This window comes from Nannospalax galili, unplaced genomic scaffold (genome assembly GCF_000622305.1).
Source record: "Nannospalax galili isolate Female #2095 unplaced genomic scaffold, S.galili_v1.0 scaffold180, whole genome shotgun sequence".
Classification (NCBI taxonomy): Eukaryota; Metazoa; Chordata; class Mammalia; order Rodentia; family Spalacidae; genus Nannospalax; species Nannospalax galili.
Window position 1 is genome coordinate 2862949 of NW_008348199.1, and position 9484 is coordinate 2872432.

The 9484-nt window shown below is 48.5% G+C and overlaps 1 protein-coding gene across 6 annotated transcripts in view; it reads left to right on the plus strand.

The window, feature by feature from the left end:
• The window catches only part of Ttll1 (tubulin tyrosine ligase like 1), a 34831-nt gene that overhangs the window by 13515 nt on the left and 11832 nt on the right, over window positions 1-9484 (plus strand). For all 6 annotated transcript variants that reach the window (XM_008844745.1, XM_008844746.1, XM_008844747.1 and 3 more), the window contains 5 exons: window positions 577-785; window positions 1299-1479; window positions 2733-2867; window positions 3587-3695; window positions 8242-8385. In XM_008844745.1, coding sequence (XP_008842967.1) covers window positions 577-785; window positions 1299-1479; window positions 2733-2867; window positions 3587-3695; window positions 8242-8385 — 778 coding nt within the window. The remainder of the gene's footprint in view (window positions 1-576; window positions 786-1298; window positions 1480-2732; window positions 2868-3586; window positions 3696-8241; window positions 8386-9484) is intronic.

Genomic DNA, 9484 nt, shown 5'->3' on the forward strand with positions numbered 1-9484 from the left:
CTCTTTTTTTTTTTTCTCTCCCTCTTTTTTTTTTTTTTTTTGCTCCTTTTTTGTTTTTTTGAGACTGAGTCTCTCTGTAGCCCTAGCTGGCCTGGTGCTCATAGAGATCCGCCTGCCTCTGCCTCCCAAGTTCTGAGATTAACGATATGCACCACCATGCCCAGCTCATGAATCCATTTCTCTGTCTACTCTTGACCCTTCCCTGTGAAAGCTCTAAGAAAATAATGTACTAACTCAGGACCCTCAAGTCACCCCTCTGATTTGCATATTAGGGTACTTTTTCTGAATTTGGGTGCAAATGAATTTCCTAACATCAGCATCTGAAAGGGTCTGTCAGCAATGTTAGCCTGACAGCTAGTCAGTGAGCAGTTACTGAGGAAGTGTCCAGGTAGAGAATCCAAACTGTTCCTGCCCACATCCAGCCTGGTCACAGCCAGTCCCTGGGTGTGCAGCCCCCGCAGTCCAAAGCTCTGCCGGTAACAGGTAAGAGCTGTCCAGAGGTGGTGGGGCTGTGTGCAGGCCATGCACACTGAGGTGTGGCCCTGAACTCCTGCTCCTTCTGCGCCTCTGTTGCAGGATGAGCGTGCAAACCATCCGCAATGTGTTCAGCGTGGAAACTGGGTACCGACTCTCAGATGACCAGATCGTCAACCACTTCCCCAACCACTACGAGCTGACCCGCAAGGACCTGATGGTGAAGAACATTAAGAGATATAGAAAGGAGCTGGAGAAGGAGGGGAGTCCTCTGGCAGAAAAAGACGAGAATGGAAAATACCTCTATCTGGGTTGGTGGCTTCTGCTGGCCCCGGGGCCTCAGTAGTTGAGTTCACCACTTCAGGGGTACAAGGCACTGGTGACTGGCTTTGCCAGGTGACCAGGGTGGGACAGGCCTTGTGGGCAACTGTCTCGATTCAGATGTCTCCAGATGGGCAGGGCTGGGCTTGGTTTAGAATCTGAGTTTCTATGACCATGGATGCACAGAGGGCCAAGCTTTGTGTGAGACAGGGTGTGTCCAAAGCCACCACCCTCCTGAGCTACCCCTGGAGGGAAGATGTGTGTCCCTGCCCACCTGGCGATCAAAACTGGACTGCACAAATTAAGTGATGCATGTTTGTAAAGTTCTGACACAGAGAGCTCAGCAAGGGCCCTCCTTAGAGCCTCAGGCATCCCATCGCAGCCGTTCTTTTCCCAGGCTCTGGGTTGGAGTGAGAGGTATGGCAAGCTCTGAACCATGGTGATGCTTTCCGGCTCTTGGCCCCAGGTGACCGCTGACAGCACTGGGTGTCTTCCGCTTTCAGACTTTGTCCCGGTCACCTACATGCTCCCTGCTGACTACAACCTGTTTGTGGAGGAGTTCAGGAAGAGCCCATCGAGCACCTGGATCATGAAGCCGTGTGGCAAAGCCCAGGGAAAGGGCATCTTCCTCATCAATAAGCTCTCACAGATCAAAAAGTGGTCTCGGGACAGCAAGACGTCTTCGTAAGTGTGGAAAAGCCTCGTTCTTCATAAGAGGTTCTGGTTAGGAAAAAACCCCATTGTTCATGTGGGGTTCTGCTCAGCAGAGTCCTGCTGTCCTGCACTCTTGGTCACACTCCGGTGTGCATCTGTTACATGACTTCCTAGCAGGCTGTCTGGCTACGGTATTGTGATCACTGGTAGACTTTTCCCATGGTAAGCTGTGAGGGATGTGGTGTAGGCCGTGGGCAGGAATCTTTCAGGCCACTTGGTTTCTGAGCTGGTATGAGGCAGGTACAGAAATTTGAAGCCACGAGGCACATGCTTAAGACTGGGACTCAGGACTCTGGATTCCTGGGTTTAGATCTGAATTGGACGCTGACAGGCTGAGTATATTCTGTGTTCTAGGTTCTTGGTGCCTCAGAGTCTGTATCTGTGGGAAATGGGAGTATTACTATTGCTTCTGTTGCAGTGGAGCAAGTTAATGGTGTAAAGCGTGTAGGAGAGCGGGAGCATCCTGGAGGGGGCACCTGAGCTGGCTGCAGGTTAGTTGGCAGGTGGGGTTCAGCTTGCCCCAAGCGTGCCCTTTCCCCCTTGCCTTTGAGGTGTTCTTAGCTGCTTGGCGATGCCTGGAGGGCCAAGGGGCCCATTGTGGTCCTCTCCCAGGGTGATGACTGGGTGGCAGAGGATACTTGTTGTGTTGTGTGTCAATCTGATTGCACCTTGCTAGCCCTCAGGGGGGTCAGACCTACGGAGCCTCCCTGGGTGGGCTATCCTGCACAGTCCTCTGAGGGAGACTGAGATACCTTCCATGATACCCTGGTTCCATCCAAAAAGGCAGGGAGCTCATTGGCAATGACTAAACGCACCTTTATCACCAAATTCTTTCTTAAATTTTTTAATTGTATTTGTTATTATTTTGTGTGTATGTGTGTGAACATAGGCGTGCCATGGCACAACTGCAGGACTTGGTTCTCTCCTACCATGTGGGTCCTGGGGCTCAAACTCAAGTCATCAGGCTCTGTGGCACCTTTACCCACTGAGCCATCTTGCTGGCCCAGCAAATTATTTTTTAATGGACTTTTTATTTATTTATTTATTATTTATTTAGAGATGGGGGGGTCTCACTATGTAGCCCTGGCTGGCTTGAAACTCTGGGTTCTGTCAGTTTGATAGTTAAAGCTGACGTGGCCTGCAAGCGATCACGCCTTTCTTTGAATTGTGCCGTTGCTTTGATACCTTTGACAATCTAATTTTGACTTTCCCTGATCGTGTAGGTTTGTCTCACAATCCACGAAAGAAGCCTACGTGATTTCTCTCTACATCAATAACCCATTACTCATTGGCGGGAGGAAGTTTGACCTGCGCTTGTATGTCCTGGTGTCCACATACCGCCCGCTGCGCTGCTACATGTAAGAGGCCCAAGGCTTTGCTTCTGTTCTGAAGATCATGGTTGGTTGGTTGTTTTTGTTTTTGAGACAGGGTCTCACTATATAGCTCTAGCTGTCCTGAAACTTTCTGTGTAGACCAGGTTGGCCTCAAACTCACAGAGATCCACCTGCCTCTATCTTCCTGTGTGCTGTGATTAAAGACTTGTGCCACTGTGCCTTGCTCTCAAGATCATATTTTAACCTAGCATGGCCCAGTTTTTAGTGCCACTGCCAGGTTTAATGACTCAGTAACACAGAGGGCTGCACGTGCCTGGCTCACAGTGCGTATGGGGAGAGTAAGAGCAGTTGACCTCAAAGCTGATGGAGTCTTACAAATAACAGTCCTGCTCTTAGCTGGCCAGAGGCAGGGGATCTCTGTGAGTTGCAGACCAGCCTGGTCTACATAGCAAATTCCAGGCCAGCCAGGGCTACATAGTGAGACTCTGTCCCTAAAACCAAATAAAAAGAATGCTGCTCTTTTGCACATTCAAAGTAAGCTTGGTGTGGTGGCCCATACCTGATACCTGTAATCTCAGCACTCAGGAGGTAGATACAGGAACATTGTGATTTCAAGGCTAACCTGGGCTACATGGTGCAGCCCTGTCTGTAAAACCAAAAGCTTTGAAGGCTAAAAGCTGTACTTTTTAGAGAGCAGACTGGTATATTTCCTTCCTCAGTGACTCAGTCTGAATTCCTCCTAGGTATAAGCTTGGGTTCTGCCGATTTTGCACAGTGAAATACACACCGAGCACCAGCGAGCTGGACAACATGTTCATCCATCTCACCAATGTGGCCATCCAGAAGCATGGAGTGAGTGTCTCCTCATCTGCGTGTCCTGAAGGGGGCTGGCTTTGTGCAGTCCTTTCTTTTCTGTTTGCAAGAAAAGACTGGGCTTGTCATGGAAGTGATACTCACAGGTGTGCGGTGGCCTGAGGCCCAGGTGTTGAGGGGGCTGGGAGTATGGCTGGCCTGCTGAGGTAGAGGTAGGGGCGCTTGGAGAGTAGAGACTGTAGTTCAACCCCTGCCTTTCCAGTTCTGTGGCCTTGGACAAGTCAGTTCAGTGCTCATTTCTCTTTTAGTAAAAGAAGGTCATAGAATTACAAACTTCCTTCACCTGTGATAGGTTGTCCTGATAAACCGGTTTCATTTTGGTTGTTGTGAACGTAGGACCTCTGCACTGGCACGAACTTGCTAAGCAGTCTACCATCGAGCTGTAGCCCCAGCCTCCAGCCTCTTTTTACTTTTTATTCTGAGACATCATATAAGTTACCCAGGCTAGCCCTGAACTCATGCCCAGGCAGACCTTGAACTTGTGATTCCTCTGCCGTGGCATCCTGAGTAGTAAGATTATAGGCTTGCACCACCAGACTCAGCTTAAACCTACCTTAAATTGAAAACATCATAGATGGGCTTGGCGTGGTGGCACATGCCATTAATCTCAGCACTCAGAAAGCAGAGGCAGGTGGATTTCTGTGAGTTCAAGGCCAGCCTGGTCTACATAGGGAGTTCCAGGACAGCTGGGGCTACAGGGAGACCTTGTCTCAAAAAGACCGAAAAAAAAAAAAAGAAGAAAATATTGTAGATGGAAAATATAGTCAGTCCACCTAGCTAATCCAATGAGCATGATAATTTTTGGTTTTAGCTTTTGTGTATGTGTGCATGTGTATGTGTGTGTGTGCGTATAATGCCTCATGCTGGTTTTTTTTTTGGTTTTTTGAGAGAGGGTCTCCCTGTAGCCTCAGCTGGCCTGGGACTCACTATGTAGACCAGGCTAGCCTCAGTCTCACAGAGCTCCACCTGCCTCTGCCTCCCAAGTTCTGGGATTAAAGGCGTGCGCCACCACGCCTGGATAGCTGTGCTTTTCTTTAATGTCAATGTCAAGGCACTTCCTTTTAGAAACCCCAGCTTGAACCTTCTATGAAGATTTTACACTGAACCCGGGACTGCTGTGCAGCGGCCCATTCTCCTGGCCAGAAAAGGATGCAGCATGGCCAGGGACTGGCCATCACAGAGGCCCAAGTGCCTCCGTCTGTGATGAGTGGCAGAGAACAAAGAGCCGCCTGAGCCTGGGACCTGTGGTGCTTGCAGACTGCTGGGATGGTTTTTTTTTTTCTTTTCATTTTATGTGTGTGAGTGTATTGCCTGCATGTATGTAAATGCACCCGTGTCATGCAATGCCGCGGGGGTCAGAAGAGGGCTTTGGATTCCCCTAGAACTAGAGTTAAGGACGGTTCGTAGCTGCCATGTGGGTGCTGGGACTCAAACCCGGGTCCTCTGCAAGAGCAGTCAGTGCTCTTAACCGGTGAGCCATCTCTCCAGCCCCAGAATGGAATGTTTTGCAGTGAATGGTAAACAGAGTTCCTGTGACTAAATCCCAGAGACACAAGCTTTTCACACATGTGCGAGGTGGTGTCTTGCTGGGTGTATTTTATGCCTTGAAAACCTTGTTTTCTTTTTGGTTCATTTGTTCTTTTAAATTATATATTTTTTGTTGTTATTGTTTTGGTTTTGCTGTTTGTTTGTTTTTAGACATGCTTTTGCCATGTAGCCCAGGCTGGCCTGGAACTCGTGACAACCCTCTTGCCTCAGCCTTCCAGGTGCTGGCACTATCAGCATACACATTTTTAAATTCTTATTTCATTAAAAAGCTCAATAATAAAAAAGTTTTTAGAAGTTTCATTTTCTTTTAAAAGATTATTTGTATGAGTGTTTGCCTACATGTGTGTAAGTGTACCTGTGTCATGCAATGCCCATGGAGGTCAGAAGTGGATGTTGGATCTCTTGGAACTGGAATTATAGATGGTTGTTCACCACCACATGGATTCTGGGAACTGAACTCAGATCTTCTGGAAGAGCAGCCAGTGCTCTACATGCTGAGCCATCTCCCCAGCCCCTGCACACATTTTAATTATTTCCAAGTGTGTGGCTCTGTGACATTGGGTGCCTTCATCTAACTGCGTGGCTGTTACCACCATCCATCTCCAGAGTTTTTTTAAATTTTGAAAATGGAAACTCTAGCCATGAAACATTTTTTAAAATAGAGAACACAACGTTCTGACAGTAAAGAGAGCCTGTGAACATAATGAGAAAGGGGCCTGTGCACACAGCCTCCTCAACTTCTCAGGGCTCTTTTGTAAGGATTCAAACACCAAACCATGTGAGGGTTCCTTTTAGGTGAATAAGCATGGATACCTTGTCTATTGAAAGTGTAGGCACCTTGTCTATTGAAAGTGTGGGCGCCTTGTCTGTTGACGGTGTGGGCGCCTTGTCTGTTGACGGTGTGGGCGCCTTGTCTGTTGACGGTGTGGGCGCCTTGTCTGTTGATGGTGTGGGTGCCTTGTCTGTTGACGGCGTGGGCGCCTTGTCTGTTGACATATTTTTTTTTAAAATTTTTTGTTATATTTTATATCTTTATTTTGTGTGTATGTATGTGCGCATATGTGTGTATGCCCATGTTTTTGTGTGCCATGGCCCACGTGGAGGTCAGAGGGAAACTTTCCACAGTCACCTCTCTGCTTCCACCATGTGTGTTCTGCGGACAGAAGTCAGGTCATCAGGCTAAGGGCCTTTACCCACCGAGCCACCTTGATGGCCATGAAGTATTTAATAAAAATAACAACTCTATGACTACAGGGAGATCCTGTCTCGGAAAGTCAGAAAAAAAGAAATATTAATAATAATAATAAATAAAAACAAAAACTGATATGTAAGACAATTTCATTGGTTCCTACCTTTAGCAGGTTTTTATTTATTGATTTTAATTATTTCTTTGTTGCCATTTCTCATGTATATATGAGTGTATATGTATGTGTATGTAGGGGCACATGGGTGCACATGTATGTGGAGGCCCAAGATTGATAGTAGGAGTCATCCTCATTTGCTCTTCCACATTATTCACTGAAGCAGGGTCTCTCACTCAAACGCAGAGCTTGCCAGTACGGATGGCTGGTCTTGCTAGCCAGCTTGCTCTGGGGATCCCGTCCCCACCTTCCAAGGCTAGAATTAGATGGACTGTGGACTCTGGGGACCTGAAATGCAGTTCATGTTCTTGCGCAGCAAGTACTTAACTGCTGAGCCGTCTCCCCAACCCTATTTGTTTTATTCACTTGGATAGGATTCAGTGTATTCTAGGCTGGCCCCAAATTCACTATGTAGCCAAGGCTGACCTTGAACTTTTGATTCTCCTGTCTCTATCTTCGAACTGCTCAGATTACAGGTGCATATCACCATTTTTTTTTAATGTTGCTGAATTATTATTATTATTTTTGTCTTTTTTTTGGTCTTTTTGAGACAGGGTCTCCCTGTAGCCCCAGCTGTCCTGGAACTCACTATGTAGACCAGGCTGGCCTTGAAGTCACAGATATCCGCCTGCCTCCACCTCCTGAGTGCTGGGATTAAAGGCGTGCGCCACCACGCCCGGCTTATCACCATTTTTTAAAAAAGATTTTTAAATTTTGTGTGCAAGTATTTTGTCTGCATGTACGTATGTACGATGCAAGATTGCCTGGTATCCACAGAGACCAGAAAAGGGCATCAAATCCCCCTGGAACTGGAGTTATGGACAGTTGTTAGTCGCCATGTGGAAATCAAATCCTGGTCCTCTGTAAGTGCAGCCAGTGCCCTTAATTGCTGAGCCATCTCTCTGGCCCCAGTTAATTGTGTTTTTATGTCTCAATGAAGTTGGCTTTGGGTCACTGGTCTGTGTTTCTAATCAGGCTGAGTTTGTTTTAGCTCCTAGTTCTCTCCTACTTTGAAAATGAAACACTCAGGGGCTGGAAAGATGCTCAGTGGTTAAGAACACTGGCTGCTCTTGCAGAGGACCTGGATTTGAATTCCAGCACCCACATGGTGGCTAACAACTGTCTGTAACTCCAGTTCCAGTGAATCTGATGCCCTCTTCTGACCTCTGTGGGCATTGCATAACACAGGTGCACTTACATACATCCAGGTGATGACAGAGGCCTCAACTAACCCCAGTGGTGCTGTGGAACTGGGACGCCCTATAGAGCAGACCTGGAGGGGAGAGGCCTACCTTGACATCTAGTGATGGACACTCGCTGCCGCAGGGGAGGGATGTAGTCTCAGACTATGTATCCAGTTGACCTGGAGCAGCCCCTGGGGAGGGTCTCCACTGGGGAAATGAGTTCAGAAGTGGGACCCACGTGGCACCTCACAACATGGTCAGTTATGAGACTATTAGTTGAACATCTGAAAATATGAATGGACTAGATGACGCAGACCCCCTGGGCAGGGGTCCCCTCTGCATTACTAGGGGTGCCTATTCATACCCAGGAGGCACTGGAAGGCTAGAAGAGCAAGCCCTGAAGACAGCCCCACCCTCCCATTCCCTCACCAGGAGGACTATAACCACATCCATGGTGGCAAGTGGACTGTGAACAACCTGCGGCTCTACCTGGAGAGCACCCGAGGCAGGGAAGTCACCAGCAAGCTGTTCGATGAGATCCACTGGATCATTGTGCAGTCCCTCAAGGCTGTGGCGGTGAGTGTGGGGCAGGTGGGGTCATAGCTCTGCTGACCAGTGGTGCCCTGGGAACTGGGGATGTGTCTGTTCTTTTGTCCCTGTCTACATGCCTGCTGGGACTGAAGCGGTTTCAGGAAGGAATCAAAGCCAGCTTCTGGCCAGGCGCTGCCCAGGTGAGCAGGGCGGCCTCTGCTGTGGCCACATGCCAACAGTCCTCTGCAGTGACATCATCACTAGGGAGGCAGAGGCAGGTGGATCTCTGTGAGATTGAGGCCAGCCTGGTCTACATTGTATATTCCAGTGTTGCGGGTTCTCCTCAGGCCAACTGTGAAGACCCTGACCTGGATCGGGTCCCCTGCCGATTGGGGGGGCAAGAGGTGCGGAGTCACGACACACAGACCCCGGGAGTCAGGTAGAAGCAAGCACTAGTGCTGCAGGCTCGTTTAATGCAGGAGGGGGCAGGCCTTATATTTCCATTTTCTCTGCCCCCAAGTCCCTTTAGTCAGCATATCGTTTTCTGATTGGTCCGCACCACTCAGTCTGTCAGCAGTCACTGGGCTCGAGAGCAGGGTATGGAGTTTTGGCGGGCTATTTGCGGACCAAGAAGTGAAGGGAATTCTCACTGAATTCCAGGGCTCTGGGTCCGCGCCATCTTTGGAGGCCTCCTGCTACATTCCAGGACAGCCAAGGCAACACAGTTAGACTCTGTCTAAAAAAAAAAAAAAAAAAAACAAAATAGGGGCTGTGGCTAAAAGCCCCAAGTGCTCTTACAGCGGACCAGGGTTCAATTCCCAGCACCCATATGGCAGCTAACATCCATCTATAACTCCAGTTCCAGGGGAATCTGATGCCCTCTTCTGACCTCCAGGGGTATTGCACAACACGAGTGCACTTACGTACATGCAGACAATACACTCATACACCATACATGTAAAAGTAAAAAATAATAAATAAAAACAATACACTCATACACATTGAAAAACAAAAAATCACCAGGCGTGGTAGCGCACGCCTTTAATCCCAGCACTCGGGTGGCAGAGGCAGGCGGATCTCTGTGAGTTCAAGGCCAGCCTAGTCTACATAGTGAGTTCCAGGACAGCTGGGGCTACAGGGAGAC